Here is a 20,436-nt window from a genome sequence, read left to right as displayed (position 1 = left end):
TCTAATTTGTTTTGTGCTGCCGCGCTGAAGCCGTGCCCCCCGTAGAGATGACGCCGAAATGTTTGGGATTTTTGCTGACAAGTGCCCTACGCGGCTGCGCCGATCGTTTTACGATGGACGAAGTGGTGATCAACGTTATTCCGGAAATGTGTACACGGCATCGCCCCTTTGGCGTGCTTTATAATGAGATCGTGTGTTACTTAGTTACTAGGTACGTTTTCTAATCTCGCGTCGTTTCTGTCTTTTGTGCCCACAAAAATTAAAGGAGCAGTAATTATATAGGGAAGAAATAGCAGATTTTCAGTTCCCACAAATATTCAACTGAAGGTTTCCCCTTGAAAGCGTTTACTTAATACTTTGGGTTATAGAGTAAGAGCTTGTTAATTCGACACCCGTTCATTTGGAAAATCGGATGATTCGGACGTATTCTCTGGTCCCGGCAAACATGTGTATTGTTTAATGGCACGAAACTCTCCTTTAATTTGGCCATATTTGGCCGCAAGCCGGTTATCTCGGACAATCCTCGGAGAGCGCAAAGCACGAGGCGTCGCAAATCTGGGACGCAAAGGAGCGAAAACGGCGTTCGCAAGGAACCGAAACGGCCGCGGGCCTTCAGAAAGGCGTGCTCGCCATCCACAATCTTACCACAATCGGGTTGTTGGCGACCAAGGCTTCAACGGCTGCGGCAAACTTGTTCCGCTTTCAATTTTGCTCAGTCCACGCGAGCTGCGTGGGTGCTATCTATGATCGCGTTGATAGCGACTGGGGTCAAGGCTGCGACAAGCAGTCGTTTTCGCCGCGTGCATTCAGAACTGCGTTGTCGCCGTCCAGATTGTCAATTAGCGAGCCAGGTTTATTCAGCAGGAGATGCGGTGCTCAGCAGTTTCGTTTCAACTGTGGACGAAGGCCGCACGTGTGCCTTCAAAACTGCGTGGACACAATGATCGTGTCTTTAGTGACCGCGGTTTTGCCCACAGTGGATGCGGCACACAGTAGCCTTATTTTAACTTCGGGCAATGTGCACGAAATGTCACAAAAGTAAAACATTCTGTAAGTTGTTGAAGATGAAGAGCTTCAGCCACAGTCCGCATGCTGGCACAAAACTCGCTTCATTGCGGTGAGATAATGATCAGTTACCGGCCATTTTCCCGGTAAAAAAACTATCGTCACCTGGGCGTGGTGGTGTTTGTGGTAGTGGTACGTATACTTAAACTTTTTAGCGCCCACAAAAGAAAAGGACAAGAAAGAGACACACGAGCGCTAACCCTCAACTGTTTATTTTTGAAAGGAACGATACATATAAGTACCCAAAAACCCGCATAGAGCATGTGCGGCGCAAGCCATGTGACACACTGTCAGAAGGGCTAAACAGAATTTAAAAAAACGACCTCCTTATCTGTTAGAGCCACCGAAGGGTGACTGATGCACTTTTTTTGCACACCTATTGATATAAAAGGCTTCCGTAACTTCACGTGTTAGTTTGTCTTTATCTGCAAACAAGATATCTGCATCATGAAAAACGGGTTCACAATTGCATGATTTACAATGATCAGACAAGTGAGAAAATGTTTCTTTTCCCAGTGAGTTAGCATGCTCTTTAAGTCGTGTGTTGATACAGCGGCCAATCTGTCCTATGTGATGCTTCCACAGGTTAACGGTATCCGATGTACCACTCCTTTTCGGCATTTCGTTAGCTTCGATTCTTCCTTTAAGCGGCAGCTACATTTTCGTTCCCCTGCTTTAAACTTTTTAGCAACGGCCTGGCACAAAAATGTTGCGCCTTAATTGGGACGCTGAAAACAACTTCAATGCCATACCTTCCGCCAACATTTTTTTAGCCCGTGAGAAAATTTATGAACGTATGTCTTTGTCTTTTGTGCGCGCTAAAAAGTTTCAAATCAAATCAAATCAAATTTATTTCAACATACAAGCGATGTCGTGGACGATGAACTAAAAGCCAGCAAGGCTAGACAGGGTCCATTGCCTATTTTTCAGGCAGTCACGGGAAAAACACGAAATACACCGGAATTAAACTATAAATACACCGCATTACACAAGAATTACACTATCAGTACACCGCATCATTTAACAGGAATACAAGAATGACACAAAAAGTACACAGCATTATAAGCACTAGTAAATAAACATTGGCTTTGCAGTAATTAAACATAGTACATAAACATAGGCATTGCAGTTGCATACATGTTTCTTTTGACAATATGAAGAGTTATATTACATTTTTTGTATTTAGGTGATAGGGTAGTCTATAACGTACCATCTGATAGGTACAGTTCGTTCTAGACCTCTGTAGTTCCCATATTTCAGAGCTCATTGTATTGGCCATTTTATGTTCTCGCGTTAAATTAGAAATACGTTTTAGAGTGTCATTGTTCTTTTTAATAGCGTTCTTATAACTTCTTATTAATATGTTTTCGTAAATGTTAGGCATTGGTATAAAATTCAGTTTTTCGAATAGAGGACTAGTTGGCGTTAAGTAAGGCACATCTAAAATGCAACGCACGGCTTTTTTCTGCATTCTATGCAAGGTAATGATGTTAATAAGTGTCGTAGTGCCCCAGACGAGATGACAATAGTGTACGTACGACAGGAACAGGGATTTTTACAGTAGAAGTTTAACACTTTCAGGAAGAAAAAAGCGCAACTTGCATAGTATTCCAGTTAGCCGAGAGAGCTTACCTATTACCATTTGCACATGAGCATTCCATGATAAATATTGCTCAAATACAACACCAAGACATTTAAAAGTAGGCATAATAGGCAACATAGAGTTATTAAGATGCAAATTTGTTGTAGTAGCAACGTTTCGATTTTCCGGCCTATAAAGTACGGCCTTTGTTTTATTGACATTTATTTGCAACGAGTTAGCGGTGCTCCAGGATGATAATTTTGACAGCACTTCATTGGCTTTAATCATGACATCTTCAGCATCTTTCGCGGTTACTAGAATTGTAGTGTCGTCTGCATATATAATAAATTTTACGTCATTATCAATACTAACTAAGTAATTATTATAAATACAGAAAAGCAAGGGCCCCAAAATACTTCCTTGGGGTACTCCTGCAATAACTGGTTTCAAATCGGACACGTGACTATTTATAACTACTTTTTGCATACGGTGCTGAAGATATGATTTTATTAATTTCAAAAAAAAAAACACCGCGAAAGCCATAATACTTAAAGTTTTCTATAAGTGTGGTATGATTGATGCAATCAAACGCCTTTGAGTAGTCCACAAAAATACCCAAAGTGCATAGCTGACGTTCGAAAGTATCTAATATAATTTCCTTCTGTGTTAGAAGCGCAGTTTCAGTAGACTGCCCTTTCGTAAATCCAAACTGCATATTTGTCGTTAATTTATGCTTTGTTATAAAAGATGTAACACGGCTGTGAAATAATTTTTCTAGCGGTTTTGAAAAAATCGGTAAGACTGATATTGGTCTATAGTTAGTTAGCGGGTTTTTATCCCCGCCCTTATGCAACGCTATAACCTTAGCAACCTAGAGTGCTTTTGGAAAGGTACCATCAGATAGAACTAGATCGTAAATATGGGTCAGTGCCGGAGTGATGGCATCTAATACGTACTTTGCGGGTCCGATTTCGAAACCATCTACATCGCAATATTTACTATTTCTAATCGACAAAAATGCGTCAGTTATTTCCTTAGGTGTCGCAGGAGCCAAAAATGCAGACTGGCTGGTCCGCGAACTTAAAAAATTTAAACAGTTGGGATCGTGAGAACTCTTTACCAAACTAGTAAAATATTCATTGAAAGCTTCCACCAAGTCATTTCCTGACATTGTATTGCCATCAATCGTAATCTCTTTAATAGTCTCCTTACAGACATCTCGACCAAGAACAGAGTTAATGCGTTTCCAAAGAATATCTGATTTTTTCGTAACGTCAACGTTAAATAAATGTTCTAAGTATAATCTTTTCTCACGACGTATAAGGCTGTTTACTTTATTCCTTTGAACCCTAAACTGGCGCAGGGTTTCTTCAGACCGCGTTGAAATAAAATTATGAAATAAGCTATTTTTAATGCTTATTTCCTGTAAACATTGTTTTGTGACCCACGGCTTTCTACTTTTGCGCGCAGGTTTAACGACCTTGTACCTAAAACATTTTTATAAGCAACTTTAAATTTTTGGTGAAAATAATCGTACGCGGTTTCGGGGTCAGTAATGAACAGTAAAGGCGACCAATCAATGAGCAATATTTCATTACGAAAGTTGTTTAAGCTGTGTGCATTCACATCCCGTACAGTCAAAGGTAAAGGATTTGCGGTTTCAAGAGGCATGGTTTGTTTAAGGAGTAGAAAAACTGGGAGGTGATCGCTAATGTGCGTGCTCACAACACCTGATGATAAGTGTGTAATTTCAACATTGGTTATGAAGACGTCTATCAATGTAGTTGAGTTAAGTGAAACACGAGTAGGAGCATTTATCACATCTGCAAAACAGTTAGATTCAAGAGTCCTATATAAGTCACCTCGCGGTTTCGAAGTCTTCAAAAAGTCAATGTTAATATCACCTCCCATAATGAGTTTGAAACGGTTGTCATTAATCCATAATGTTACTCTCATTAATCGCTCTCATTAATCCAGTTTAGGTAATCGTCCATAAAAGACAAAAAGCTAGGTATACTCGTACCTGGAGGTCTATAAAACACACAGTACACATTATTATTGCATTTGACCGAAAGCACTTCGTAATCTAGAGTAACGAAGGAAAATGACTGAATAAGTTGGCAATGTAGCGTGTTTTTTGCCATTACCATAACGCCTCCTCCTCTTCGAAACGCCTATTTACAAAAAATGTGTTAAAACTGGGCATCTTGAAAACATCTGCGTCATTTTAAAACCAAGTTTCAGTTATCATCAGTACATCTGGAGTGAAACCGAACGAGGCAGAAAGGGCGACAATTTGTTCTTCCTTGTTTCCAACTGATTGTGCATTAATGTGGATGAAAGACAAAGAATTCTTGTTTCTTGCGTATAAGCTACCCACTTCGCAAGGCGAAAGTTAAGCAGAACAAGAGCTGCTCATGGATATGACGTCATCGAAAGAAGCCATGATTTTCCAGTCGATCTTATCGAGATCCGAGACACAAGCTATGCGCAGTGCTCTGGAAGATTCAGTTTTCCTTACGAAAATCCTGCCGTCTTTTTTCCATGCAAAACGCGAATTCTTTTCTTTCTTTTTCGAGATAGTCATGCCCAGTAGCTTCTTCAGTTCGAAACATAAGTGCTCGTTGATATATACCGGGGCAGACTGTGCGAAACCGATATTAGCAGTTGAAAACCTTTTCTTTCTTGCCTAAATATGGACACATACCAACTTGCCCAGTTATCAGTTTTACTGTAGTGGGACGCATTAAGGGATGGGTTGAGTGCACGTTTCGCATTAAGACACGGGTGTCACATTGCGAACGAAGTCGAAATTACGAAAACTCCGGCTTTCATTGAAGTACCCCAAAAACCCGAAGACATAGTAAAGCGGAGAGAGAACCATAAATAATATAGCGCAACACAATCTCTTGCATTGCTCTTATGCAAAATAAGTACGGGATTTACGTATTCACCATGAAAATGAAAATGCATTGATGCAATAGACAACTGGTCATTGTTTTCTTTGTACTTTCGATAATTCGGCATTCGGTTAATTCAGACGTTTCTTCTGCTGCTGTGAAATCCGAGTTACAAGCTTTTAATGTATATTTGTTGTTAAATAGTTACGTAAGCTTACTTTAAAAATAACCTGAGCTGGTCAAGAGAGTAGTGAACAACACTAAGTTGCTTGCATTCTAGTAACGCGGGCATGTGGTTTTTGGAAAGGTTCACCCAATTGAGCTGAAGCACCCCATATTTACACATGTCTGGCTGTTCACGCCTGCGCTAACTAATTCTACCAAAGGATGATAACCATGGGGCCTCATTACGTATGAAGTAGCCAGTGTATAATTCACAAAATAAAAGACTTCTTTAAGCGCAACAGGGTACACTTGACTTGACCTGAGGTTCATATATCTATTTGGGAACATCAGTAATGCGTTTTAGTCACCATGCAGGACAAGTTTGTTGGCATTAGCGATTTCATCCAAATAAAAAATGCATATAATTTCAATGCCCACAATTCTAAATCTTCCTATTCTGAATGCTAGAAAGTCATTTCGTTAAAGGCTGCAGTTAGTATTCCAACCTCTTGTGCACGTAGAGGTTCATCGTACAGTTCTGATGAAGATTGACAGCCCATTGTGGAGCACAGGTATTTCTCCTGCGTGTGGTTTTAATCTTAAGTAACATAATTTTTATTTTATTTTAAAACTATTACCTAAAGCTTCACAATTTGACTTTTAGTTTACCTTCATTGTGTGTGCCACGTACGAACATAATCGTCACCATCATCATCAACTTGCGTCTCGTATGTGCCAACATATCTGATTCGTATTTACACCCTTGACGACAGCCGCTTAATCTAGACTGTGCGATGGCGTGACTGCATATTTTTGTTGCTTATTCTAGATAAGTTCCTATTAAGAAGTGCCAACGTCACATTTCCCACTATATTATAATTGGCACTGGCTGAAGGTCGGGACAATACTTTGACAAAATTGAAAGAGTACCGTAAATGTTTTGCAATAATAGTTTGCAATAATGTCTGCCAATGATGTTTTCCAGTAATAGGTGCTTCATTTGCCATTCAGTTTGCCGTTTGTATCTTGACATTATGACGCATCAGTGGTAGCGTGGGACATTGCGACATCTTAGCACTCATAACGGCTGACTCATTGGCCTCCCAAACACGGCTTCCCAAACACTTCAGCAGTCATGCATTCATTCATTGAGCAATGCGCAGCTTTCCATGCGGTCTGTCATGGCGACAGGAGAAATGAATTCGACTTAATGGAATGAACGCGTCCAGATGTTGAGCCATTGTGTTTGCTTTGCTCGACGTGTTCCTTACCTCCTCATTGTTTTTTTATTATTTATTTATTTATTTAGCAATACTGCAGACCACAGTGTGGTCCATGCAGGAGGGGCTGTACAGTGATTACAAAATTATAAAGAACATCGCAATCACAGCGAGAAAACAAAAATAAGTACAATGAGAAGAAGGAAACGCAAGAGAAACATCGATTACAATCACGACACAAAATACAAATTTTCCAGTTCGCGTACAGTCATTGGCATCAACAACAGTGGAGGGTAAGGCATTCCATTCAGACACAGTTCTAGGAATAAAGCTGTATTTATGGGATTTTGTTTTCGCGAAAATTGGGGCAAGTGCCCTACTGTGGGTGTGTCTAGTTTTTCTAGTTGAGTGGGGACGTACACAATGAGGCATAGTTACTTTCGTATTTCCGGTAAGACACTTTTGAAGAAAAGTCAACCTACTGACCTTTCTGCGCGATTCTAACGAAGGCATGTTATGTTGCTTCATTAGTAAGGAAGGCGAGTCAGTCATCCTATACTTATTAAATATGAAGCGCACTGCTTTTCTTTGGACACGTTCTAGTTCTTGAACATCACTTTTGTTGTGGGGGTCCCATACAATTGAAGCATATTCTAATTTAGTTCTGACGAAGGTGTTATATGCCAGAAGCTTAACTCTAGGAGGTGCAGTTGGTGACTAAATAGCACGTGAGGGTTCAAAAATATATATGCGTAACAGAATGAAGCTTAGTTTGCCGTATATTTTCTCGTATGTGAGCAACCTTTCTGGGCGGGAGTTCTCCACTTCTTAAGATCTCAGCCAATAAAGCAAGTGTGTGCGTCAGTGTAAAACTAGCTTTATACTTCCTTCTATACTCATGAAGACATGGACAGAAACTTAAACACCCTTTACCATTCTGGTTCACATCGTGTAATTATGTTTTAAAACTCGCGACAATGATTCATGATGTTGTATACGGAACAACGTCCCGATATTTAGTTGTGAAGGAGAATTGCTTTGAATGACTATGCGCATGGGTCCTGTAGCCTGTCAGTAGTGTCGTCCATCGGCACTGGAGGTCGCCTGCTGTGTCCATAGGCCAGAAGCCCTCTGCGCCGCCTCGTAAAATGGTTCCGCGCTGACCTGCGGCCGCGCGATGGCCAAGTCGTGCTGGTGATGATGCAGCATCTGTTCGCGGTAGCCGAGGAATGCGTCTGGCTGCGAAGGCCGAACAGGTGAGAAGGCACCCTGTACACAACCAACGAAGGCTGCTGCTGGTCCCGACACGCGCGCCATCCTGGAGGTCGTTGGTGCGGCACCGGGCAGGACTGTCCCTGGGGCAGGCCTTGAGCAGCGGTTCATACGCCGGCGCCGCTGGTAGTTTCCGTCCTTGAACATGTCCTTGTAGGCAGGGTGCACGCACCAGTAATGGCCTTTGGCATCCGACACGCCATCACGAGGCACCTGGCAACAAGTAAAGAAAGCAGCAAACATTGCCTTTTGACTCGTGTGGCTTAGCAAAAGCGCTCGGTTTCTTGCAGTTATTCAATTCTTTTCAGTGTATAGGAAGGCTTCAAATACAAGTCGCTTCTCCGACTGAGCTCCCGAGGGCACCTAGCCTTCTTAAATTAGCTGTACAAAAGAGACTTCGCTGGTATAAGTTCCTTGCCATACAATATGCTGGAAAACCTAATATACTTATACCCTTTTATGTAAACACCCTGATTATCCATACTGAATAGGGTGTAGTAGAGAATGTGCTTAGCTTATTTGTGTGTATTTGTGATTGTGGGAATTTTTTAGTGTTACTCGGTTTTTGCTGTGATGTTTAAGATAAAGTGTTTGCTGTGCCGCCGCCGTCTCCCGCGTCTCTCAATTTCCATCCCTCGCAAGCGCTCCCGAGATAATGCGACATAGTAAGTGGCGAGCCTGAGCCAGGAATTTTTCCATCTTTTGGCCAGTCACGTATCGTCGGGGATTGCAGAGATGGACTGGGAGAAGTTGGCGGCCATGGCCAAAGACTTAGACATGAGCAGCTTTTTTTTAAAGAATGCTTAGCAAGAACAGCAAAGAGTGCACGAACGTACGCTCGAGCAGCAAGAGCGAGAAAAAAATTCTCGAGTTGAAGTTGCGGTTAGCGCAGGCAAATGAGGTAGCGCGAGACGACGCAAGCGATGTTAGCGCTACAACGACGGCGTCGGCCATTTCGCCTTCTCCCAGACCGAAACCTCCTGCCCTCGTAAGCTGATGGCGCCCTTCGACGAACGAAGGGATGACCGCGATGCTTATTTGCATCGTTTTGATAGGATTGCCATAGGGCTTGGGAGAGAAGAGAGTGGGCTAATGCCTGGAGTCTTTGGTGGGAGAGGCCTTGAGCGTGTTAGGTCACATGCCGGCTCAAGAGTCACTAGACTATGATTTGGTAAAGAAAACTTTATTAGAAAGATTCCGGCGAAGTGCCGAAGGGTTTTGCGAAAAGTTCCGCTCTTGTAAGCCTGAAGATTATTAAACTGGCAAAGAGGTTGTATGCCGCCTGGCCAACTATCTTGATAGTTGAATGAGCTGCCAGAGACTGAAAGAAATGTACTAACGAGTCCGCGATAGAATAGTTGCTGAGCAATTTCTAAACCGCTGTAGCAAAACGTAAGCGTCAGTTGTGGAAGGAAAGGTGAACGGCAAACGGGCAGCTGAGTTGTGTTTCTGTAGCAGACGCTGTTATAGTGTTCCGCACACTTAACCTTACAGCAACGGCACAGCGACAAAGTGATGAAACCGTGAAAGGACAGGGAAGAGAAGAAAGGGAAGAAGAGATGATGGCGATCATGTAGCCTCAATAAACAACCATCGATCAGGTTTAGCGAACTCCTCTCTGCGCCTCTTCTGTAATCAGGAACAAACGATTGGTCATTTTTTCATATCATGTCGCCGGTTCAAAACATTTCAAAACCACTCTTCGAAAGCTGGGCCTGGAATTATCAGAACCCATTCTTTCTTTTGGGGCCACTATCCTGGGGTACAGCCTCAGGGAATACGTGAGACAACGAGGCACTTTCTCATTTCCTGCAAGAGGTACTCTACCTTGCGCAAAAATACCTTAGGTGTCGTTTTCCGTCTGCTTAGATTAGAATTAAATCAACAAAATGTACTGTCTTTCGGGGCTTTTTCTCTGGGCCACAGTGAGGGGAAGATTGCTGATGCATTGCAGGAGTTTCTTAAAGGTTCAAAAAGATTTAGATTGTAAAATCTACCTTTCCAAAATAATATTTGTATCTTTCCCCCAAATTATAGGTTTTATTGATTCAGTTCTATTCTATATTACTATTAGTAGTATAATTTTAACTCTAATTCATTTATACTTCTTTCGTATCAATTAAACAAAGTTTGAACTTCAATTTCAATTTTTCCTTTAAGAACTAACCGGTTCTTGGCCAATCCCCCAGTGTGGGTATGAGCCACAGCTTCCAGGGTCTACTCTACTCTACACAGGGATGTTTTCCTTGCTCTCCAGGAATATCTCATTGCTACTAAAAGAATTCCTTGCTAAATTCCATCGGCACTATTTTTTTCATTACTCAATATTGACACTTCAATTCAATAATTAAAAACAAATAGCGTACCAAGGAATTACACCATACAGAGAATACAGGAAGAATTCACGAACTACTCAGCCAATCCGCTCCAATGGGTATGTGCCATGAGTAGAGGACAACAACAACAACAACAACCAAAGGCGCACTGCTTTCGTAGACTTTTCCATTTGGCGCAGCCGAGTACAGAACAAGATGTGGGTGACCTTCAACGTGGTACAGCGAGACGGCCAGCCCACCGTTACGGCTACAAGCTCGACGGAGAAGACTTCGTGCTTGCGCCAGAGGAGGCGACAACTCCGGCTCTACTACGAGCTATCGCTTCCAATACCAACGCAGCACTGGGCGACATCATCGCTAAAGGCACCACGACTGTTAAGACATCTCGAGGAGTTAAGTCGTCTGACTAAGCATGATCTCTGTAATGCCCCTAGCCTCACCGCAAAGGGCATTGTCAGATGCGCTGTTGCAAATAGTCGAATCAATCACAAAGTCAGCAAGCCCAACGCTAAGAAGCTCTTTTAAGTACCCTCGCAGGATACTGTAAAGGTGGAGCCCAAATTGAGCCAGAAGTATTTCATGGCACCTCTTCTAGTGTTCATACATGTATTGAACACTACGAATACGCCTGCGAAAGAAATTCTTGATGCTTGAACTTGGACCTCGTGTTCCATATGCGGAAATACTTAAAAAAATGGTTGAAAAAATGGAAATCCCAAAAAATGGTTCGATATCCGTATTGTAGAGAGCAAAGAACAGCCCTAGTGTGCATGGAAAGACAGCTTTCGTTCTGCTTTTCAAGGTTATGCGCTCGAGTTGTGGGATGACGCGCTTGCATATAGACAGAAAGAAGGAAAACTTTCTAATTATTTCTTTGAAAAGTGCCACCTATTTCAACTCGCAGAGCCTAAACTTCCGGAGTCGGTCATTCTACAGCTTGACAGCTTGTACAGCTTGGAATCACGAGAGAATGCCGACAGCAGATACAACTCATGTCGCCGCGCTCTCTAGAAGACCTTCTTCGTATGATAAATAATGTTGTTGTCACAGATACCTGTATAGAAACGAGGGTCACGTCGCACGAAGCAGCCCAACTTCCGGGTTCAAGGTTACAAGAGAAGACATACCATGAATTTACACGCCCTTATTGTCCTAGTGCTCCATCCTCAAGAACCGCGAGGCACTTCGAGAAATGCGACAGAAGGGAGGTCATAGAGAATAAAACACAACATAGCAATGAAATAGAGACTGTGTTTATTACAAAAACAAACATTCTCTATGTTGCTATGCTTGTCAATAATCAAGAAGTGTCAGTAATTGTTGGTACAGGAGCATCTGTTAGCATGATAAATGAAGGAATTGTGTGTCCCAATGATATCATCACGGGAAAGTCCATTCAGGTGCGCGGCTACGATGGAACACGCAGGGATTTTTCAAGATGGACAAACGCTAAGCTTCAGTTCAGCAGCCAGGAGGTCACAGCCAAACCTATACTATCCGGATAACCTAGACTATCCGGAGTTGACTTTGACTTTATCCTCTCTCGGCCGGATATGAAACGACTAAAGATCAACATCATCTGGAATGATGTACTAGCAACGGATGAAGGCAAAGTAATGAAGAACGGGATAGAACCTGTGAATAATGTTGCGACCAAGACAAAGAGAATAACTATGTGCCCTCATGACATCGCAGCCAAGTTCCCAGAACTAATATGCGTCGGCACATATCCACTACCGATAACAGCAATAGAGGTACCATTTGAGTTGAACGATACAACTATAGTCCGAAGAAAAGGCGTACGCCTTAAAGGGACACTAAAGGCAAATATTAAGTCGACGTTGATTCTTGAAATAAAGGTCCATAAACCTCGTAGTGCTACTTTTGTGCCAAGGAGGTGCTTATTTTGAAATAAAATCATGTTTTAGTGGTCCGCATCACGTTAGCGCACTTCAAATCACCCGCCTCAAAGCGGTGTTTCTCAAGTCACTGTTTCCGAGCCCAACGTTGCCCGCCTTTACTGCGCGGCGGCGTGCACTGGCGGCGTGCGCTATTCGGGCACCCGGCAACATCACATACATGCGGCATTTTGTTGCACTTTCTGTCAGAGCGACTTTCACGAGCGCGCAAAACACACGCGGCAGTACGCGATACCGAAACTACCACTGAGACGCGACCGCGTGAGCGAAGCAGGATGCCGGGCGAAGCGCAGTTCGGCGAAAACGGAACCTTCGAACCACGCGCGCCGTTCCCCATGGCAACGCCAAAGAGGTACTTTTTTCCATGAATCAAACAGAAACGAACAAGCAGCATTTTATTACGTCTCTTGATGCACGGAAAGTTCTTTTTTTTTATTGCAGCTAGTTTGATTACGAGTGATTAATTGCAGTCGAACTCTCTCACGTCATCGGGATCATTTCCACAATGTGCCGCTCGTGGCGCTCATCTTGTGAAACATTTAGCCTAATTTCTCGGTAAGTAGGGCACTGCTGTTGGTAATATTGCCCTTTTAGACGTTGTCATACAATGAGCTTTCACTCTGAAATAAATTGTTATTTGCTTTTATTGTCCCTTTAAATCATGAAAAGAAAGTTTGGCTGAAACAAGAGCTCCAAGGTATGCTTGACTCTCGCATCATCAGGCCGTCGACATCCGCATTTGCGTCGCCAATTACTATTGTATTCAGGGAGGATGGTTCCCTCCGACTGTGCACGAATTATCGACCTATTAACAGACAGACTGAATGGTTCCCTTTCTCAATGCCTCGTACAGGTGAAATCATCGATGAAACTGGCGGATGTGAATGGTGTTCAAGAAATGATCTGTGCAAGGGATACTGGCAAGTGCCGCTCAAAGAAGAAATTGAAAGCATCTGTCACACCACTTGATATACATGAATACAACCGTCTCCCATTTGTATGGAAGAACTCAGGGGCGTGCTTTCAAAAGCTGATGAATAATGTCCTGAAAGATTACAGAGGCAAATTCTGCAACGTGTATGTTGATGACATAATTGTTTACTCGAGGACGAAAGAGGACCACATTCGCCACTTACCTGAGTACTAGAGGCACTGAGCCGAGCGAGACTCAAGACAAATGTGAAGAAAATTGAATTTTTTTTCGAACTGTGGTATTCCTCGGCAGCCTTCAATGGAAAAGCGAAAAGCACAAAAAAAGAAAGTGTGGAGAGAATTTCAAATCTGTTCAAGCCGTATGATATGCATTTCCTAAGAGTTTTCTTGGGTGGCGGGTCACTGCAGGACATTTATCAAGAATTACGCAACGAAAACGAGATGCTTAACAGCACTGACAGAAATGGAAGTTCTGTTTACATAGACCGAAGAATGACTTGGATCTTGTCAAGATTATTTCGCCTGAGTCCTGACCTAGTACTGACATTACCGGATTTTTCACTACCCTTTGAACTGTGTACCGATGCTTGTCACTACGGAACGGGGGCCGTACTCTATCAACATGACATGCAGAAGCCAACTGGGAGGCAGCAACAATTAGATACGACTCTTACGCATTTTCAAGTTAACTATGCAACTACTGAAAAAGAGGCACTTGCTGTTGTGATGGCTTTAAGATAATTCAAGAGTTACCTCGAAGGCCGAAATTTCAAGCTTTTCACTGATAATCAAGCTCTCACGCACCTCCTTTAGCTGACGCAGCCTAAAGGAAGGCTGGCTCGGCGGATAAGTGAAATCCAGCAGTATAGTTTCGAAGTTGCGCTTGGCCGGGGCTCAAGCATCGAGACGCTGATGCGCTTTCAACATTGCACGTGCCAAGGGAGGCCAGCTGCGAGAGCGTAAACATTACGGCGCTCTGGGAAAGCACACAGGATTTACAACATAAGAATGGTCGAATACACGCCCCTGAAACAAGTGTGCCATTAATTCTTAGACTTTACCATAATAGCCCGGAATCAGGTGGTCATGATTGTTTTTAGAGGACATACCGGAAACTTACACAAAGATTCACGTGGAGAAACATGAAAGCAGATGTTACTCGCTACATCAAGACATGCCACGAATGTTAGGTAAACAAAGCCAAGTTCAAGCCAACAGGGAATCAGATCGCCATGCCAACATATTCAAACTTTCCCTTCGTAGTGTTGCACCGCGACTTCGCCGAGATAAAAGAGGAGGCCGAGGGTGTTAGAAAAACGCAGGATTTTCTAGTGGCAGTAGATGAATGTACCCGGTTTGTTGAAGCGAATGCCGGAAGTGAGGACGCGAACTCCGGTATTCAGCTTCTTGAAAGAAACATCTTCAAAAATGTGAAAGTTATCGTGGCCGACAACGGATCAGCTTTCCGAAGTGACAAGCTCCGAGGCAGCAGCCTCACATCATAATCGCTTACACAGCTGAAATACCATGTAGTCCACATTTTGCGGCTTTTGGAACGTGTGCAGGGCTTGCGGATGATAAAGCGCTGGACATCGCTGGTAAAGTGTCTCTTCGAGAAACGCCCTTGTCAACAGAACAGTGGAAGAAGTACCAATGTAACGTGAAGAAAAACTTCGATAAACGACACGTGGCAAAGATGCCGGATATTATTCCTGGCGGCATGATTTTGGTGCTTAAAGGCCTCGATGCAAAGTCTCCGTTCATCGGCCCTTTCACAGTGCTTAAAATGGCAAACCAAAAGGAACATTGAAGACAGTGCACTACCAAGGCTTGAGAGGAAAATGATAGCAGGCTTCGATTGGAAATGTTCTTCCGTACAGTCCCAGCAGAGATGAAGATCGAAGGTTAGGAGGATATAGCGTTCCGCAAACTTAACCTCATCGCAATGGCAGAACGACAAAGTGGTGAAACGGTGAAAGGACAGGGAGGAGAAGAGAAGGAAGAGAAGATGGCGCTCATGTAGCCTCAATAAACTACCGAAGGCGCACTGCTTTTGTAGACTTTTACAACTGTATTAGTGAGGTTGTTGTAGTTGACACGTCTTTATTCACATTTGTGCCCTTGGAGGGCTGCGGAGAAGTCTGGCGAATGAAAGGGATTTCACGGGGAGAATAGGAATAGTGGTCGTTGTAGATGGGTTTAAGAAGAGGTTACCCGAGGCAAAAAATAAGGCTAGATACCCCTTATTTTGTAGGCGAACACACTGCAAAGTGTATGGACGATCCAATGTACGATGTGATTTTAGGAAGCAGGCCAGGGTTGCGAAGGGTGGATGACGCAGTGCAGCGATGTATCTTTGCTAACGAAGCAGACAAGAAGTCAGAAAGAAAAAAACCGGGAACCAGCATACGCCACACCGCGAACGCGGTCAATGAAAAAATTATAATGATCATTATCCGAACGGTAGCTCTTGAGTCTCTTGAGTAAGGGGCACGAGGCACGCCCATAATGATGGAAAGTACTCATGGTGTGCGAGGAGCGATAAATTCCTCGATGGTATGTACCTCTTCCACGTCCGTGCACGCGATTGGCCGGAGGAGGGCTCGCGGCAAGCGACCCAAGCCGTGGAGAAAATCCAGGAAGATAGAACGGGGATTGTCTGTGGCGCACTGTTCGAAGCAGGTCAGTGGAGCGAGCGTCTCACGAGTGAAGAGAGCAGCGGGTTCCAGGTCGGAAGGTGCAGCACCATGAGTCCATGTCGACCTCGGCGATGACCGGGTGAGGCTACCACGGACTTGCAGCTTCCTCCTCAGTGCGGTTCTCGAAGCGCCTGCAACGCTCTACCTTCGTTGGCAGAACGACCCGGACCCACAAGACAGTCCCCGGGACTCTCTTGTGGACCGAGGAGGCAGCTAGACCTAACCCGTCTGCTTTCAGCGTTGGCCACGAGGACAACGGGGAAACCGGCAGCAGGTGGATCGTCGAGCTGCTGCTGAGTAACGACGACCGCAGGACTTCATCGAGAGCATCGACGGCGAGCGCGACGCAACACGGACGACGACGGAGTCGACTTGGACGCCACGCCGACCGTGCAGTAAGGACGCTCCTTGCGGACGCGATCGGGAGGCCTGTGTGGCGGGACTGCTAGTGTAGTCATAGACTGTGTAGCTTATTTTTATGTATTTTTGATTGTGAGAATTTTTTAGTGTTACTTAGTTTTTCCTATGTTGTTCAATATAAAGTGTTTGCTGTGGCACTATGTCTCCCACGTCTCAATTTCCATCCCTCGCAAGCGCTCCCGAGATAACGTGACAGCGAGGAACCCAGTGGCAGGCATAATTGATATATGGGGCATTAATGAACTACTGCACTACTGGTTTCGAGCTACACTCTCTGTTTAATGCGCGTCGGAGAAACGTGACACAACAAGCCACGGCTGATACACCCAAGACACGAAGCTGAAGAAAATGCAGTGCCCACCTTGACGAAGCATTCATTCAGGCTGAGGTTGTGGCGTATGGAGTTCTGCCATCCACGTTGTTCCTTTTTGTAGTACGGAAACCTTTCCATGATGGCGTTGTAGATGCCACTGAGTGGAAGTTTTCCGCCCGGAGCCTCCTTGAGCACCATGTCGATGAGAGCAACGTACGAGTACGGGGGTTTGGTCGGTGGTGGCGCTTCAGCATCGGCGACAAGTCCTGGCGCTGCAGCTGTGCATGTTTGCAAATTTGTTGTGCACTGGTAGGGCTCGACAGACTGCAGCTCGGCAGCAGCCGAACACACCAGCTGCTGAGCGCCAGCGAGCGTTAGCGTCGTTCCGCCCTCTGTGTCGCTAATGGTTGCCCCGTGGGTGCCAGCCTTGTCAGCCTCACTGCTGTCGGTAAGAGTTTGCAGGTAGGAGTCGTCTGTGGCTGGCCTTGGCCCAAGCCAGGCGTCCCTGAACAAAGCATCTGCGGAAAAGGGAATGTTGGTGATCGATGACATCTTACCGCCAGAACGCGTGGGTTCCTTGAGACTATTTCAGAAGAACCACGCATGATCACCTGCGCGAACACCCTTTTTTTTCTGTGACTTGGCCAATCTACGGATAGTTTCCGTACCAGCCGTGCACTTACGGCTGAGTATGGAACGTGAGTATAAATAACCTCACCAAAGTCATAGCCATAACTTCTTCCGTGAATGCAGAGCTTGAGTAGCAGTTTAAGGAAAAGCGTGAAGAGAGAAAAAACGAAAGAAAAAAGAAAAGAGAGGATGATAGATAGATAGATAGATAGATAGATAGATAGATAGATAGATAGATAGATAGATAGATAGATAGATAGATAGATAGATAGATAGATAGATAGATAGATAGATAGATAGATAGATAGATAGATAGATAGATAGATAGATAGATAGATAGATAGATAGATAGATAGATAGATAGATAGATAGATAGATAGATAGATAGATAGATGAACGGACGGATGAATGATTCCAAAAGATATTTCTAGAGATTTTAGCCTGTTTTGTAGCCCAGCTTGGTATTCCAGGTTTCAAGCAATGACAATGGTACATAAAATGGCCAGATGTAAGTACACTAGTTACGGTGTTCAGCGTAAGCATTGCTGTGTCGATTCAACGAAAAAAGAAAGAAAGAAACATATCCACGGAGTGAATGATGATGAGTGGGCGAAGCTGCGGAGGTTCATCGGTAAACCGTGAATCTTCCGTGAATTCTGCCCAGTACATCATCACCGACGTGAGATCGGGCGCGTTTATACTAAAGGTTCGATGAGTTATGACGACTTGCAGCTCACTTTAATTTTACATGTACGCTGTGAATTTTCATTGTTTAGAAAACCATTGCTTTAGCAAACATCTGGCGTCTTTCGTTAAGCAGCTTGCGTCTTTTCGTTTTGCTTTAGAAACATCTGGCGTTCTTCCGTTTTGCTTTTACAAAACATCTGGCGTCTTTCGTTGGTTTATTTCATCAATCAACGGCGTTTTGAACAAAATTTTCATTGTTTAATCACGCACAGGAGAAATCTCACCAGGCACTACCTTGGAGGTAAAGAATGGCTGCTAATGGGAATGAGAGGCAGAAGAAGTCGGCTTTTAGCTACCGCTGCGAATTTTTTATTGTTCAACAACGCACAGGAAAAATCTCCCACCGGCACCACCTTGGAGGTCAAAGCGTAAGACTGGTTACGCACTACGACTACGACTACGAGGGACGAACGGGTGCCGCCTTAAGGAGCTTCGCCCCTAAAAACTGTCCGTCCGTTTGTCACAAAGAAGATTGCCGCTATAAAGAAATGAATGTAGAATAAAAGAAGCTTTCACTCCGGTGTTGCGTTTGAACCCGGGCCATCACGCTCCGTAGACGAGTGTCTTCACCACTACACTAGGCATCCATATTTAACATTGGACCTTTAAGCTCGCCAAAGGTCCGTGTGGCGGTAACAGAAAACTATCATCATCATGAACAGCCTCTACCTTATCAGATATCTCGCGTCGCCTAGCAACGCGTTGGAGGAAGGAAAGTAGGAGGAGATGATGATCAATCAATCAATCATTTATTTAACGTGCCCAGGAACAACCGTAAGGTCTTTATGCAGGCGCACGCAAAAAAAACAATAAACATAAACAATACAATACAGACAGTTTTCAGAAATAAAAAGAGCAAAACCACGTAGACAAAGAGAAATGAACACAAAAGGGGAGGAGTAAAATAAGACAACACGAGAAATATTGACGGGGAATAAAAAAATTAGATTGCATATATACAACTATGCGGAAAGACTGAGAAGGGAAGACTTTGTACATTGTGCCACACTATGCCAAAACAGTGCAAAGCTCGGATAAAAACAATGATTGTGGACTATGAAAAACGTCAAGATCAAGAAAATTAACATTATAGAGACTTTGTATTCTGTGAACGGTAGAGTGTGGGAAGAAGCAGGCGGGTACATGAAACGGTCTGTTCTCTCTGGTTAACTTACGCGGAATTCGAAAATTAACACTATTGAGAAGTACAGGGCAGGATATGATACCGTGGACTAGCTTGTAAAGAAATGAGAGATCAGAACGATTTCGTCGGCAGTGAAGTGATGGCAGTGATAATAATTCAGCAGTATTCGAACGAGATCCAGACTCATTTTTAGCAAAACGATGGTTATATATGCTGAGGAATTTTATCTGGACTCGTTCAATGGTGTTACCGCTGGATTGAGCAATGCCATTCCATATCACGGACGCATACTCAAGTTGTGGAAGACATATTGCTGTGTACAATATGTGGAGGGCCATGGGAGACCTGAATTCTCGAGATATTCTACAAACACATCCGAGAGAACGAAGGCCCCGCATAGCGGCACGCTTAACGTGAGCAGAAAAGTTTAACGCGCTGTCAACAACAACACCAAGATCACTGATCTCATAAACCTTGCATAAGGACACAGAATTGACAGAGTATTGAAATGACACGCTAGATGTTTTGCGAGTGATAGACATGAATTTTGTCTTCGAGGTATTCAGAGAAAGGTTATTACCATTGCACCATTCGGAAAAAGAGCGCAAGTCTGACTGCAGCAAGCGACAGTCGTTAACGGAATGAATTTCCTTAAAAATCTTGATGTCATCGGCATACAAGAGGAAAGAAGAATTACGAATGGCAAAAGAAACATCAATAACGTAAATTAAAAGTAGGAGTGGGCCTAATACCGACCCTTGAGGGACCCCACTAGTCACTTTATACAAAGAAGACGTTTGGCCATTTACGGCTACATAACAATATCTATTGAGCAGATAGCTCTGCAGGAGATTCACAACTGACAAGTCAACATCAAAGTGCGCAAGTTTAACCATAATCAGTGTGTGGCTGACTACGTCAAAAGCCTTGCTCAGGTCACAGTAAATTACGTCAACCTGTCCTCACTGAGAAATAGGTGTGGAGATCTGCGTCATGAAACTGGCAAGATTTGTGGTAGTTGAGCGGCCAGCGAGAAAACCATGTTGATTAGGAATCAATGAGTTTTTCACACTAAAAGACAATATGTTGTG

General features: G+C 43.7%; 1 protein-coding gene across 1 annotated transcript in view; it reads right to left on the bottom strand.

Annotated features, from left to right (window-relative positions):
• Positions 1–7,648: 7,648 nt before the first annotated feature.
• The window catches only part of LOC119390929 (forkhead box protein L1), a 42,589-nt gene continuing 29,801 nt past the window's right edge, over positions 7,649–20,436 (bottom strand). Inside the window, exons 2-3 of the mRNA XM_037658645.2 lie at positions 16,873–17,342; positions 7,649–8,417 (exon numbers count right to left, since the gene is read on the bottom strand). Of these exons, the coding sequence (XP_037514573.1) occupies positions 8,004–8,417; positions 16,873–17,342 (884 nt within the window). The 3' untranslated portion in view covers positions 7,649–8,003. The remainder of the gene's footprint in view (positions 8,418–16,872; positions 17,343–20,436) is intronic.

This window comes from Rhipicephalus sanguineus, chromosome 4 (genome assembly GCF_013339695.2).
Source record: "Rhipicephalus sanguineus isolate Rsan-2018 chromosome 4, BIME_Rsan_1.4, whole genome shotgun sequence".
Classification (NCBI taxonomy): Eukaryota; Metazoa; Arthropoda; class Arachnida; order Ixodida; family Ixodidae; genus Rhipicephalus; species Rhipicephalus sanguineus.
The sequence above is the reverse complement of the archived record's forward strand: the minus strand, read 5'-3'. Positions and strand labels throughout refer to the sequence as shown.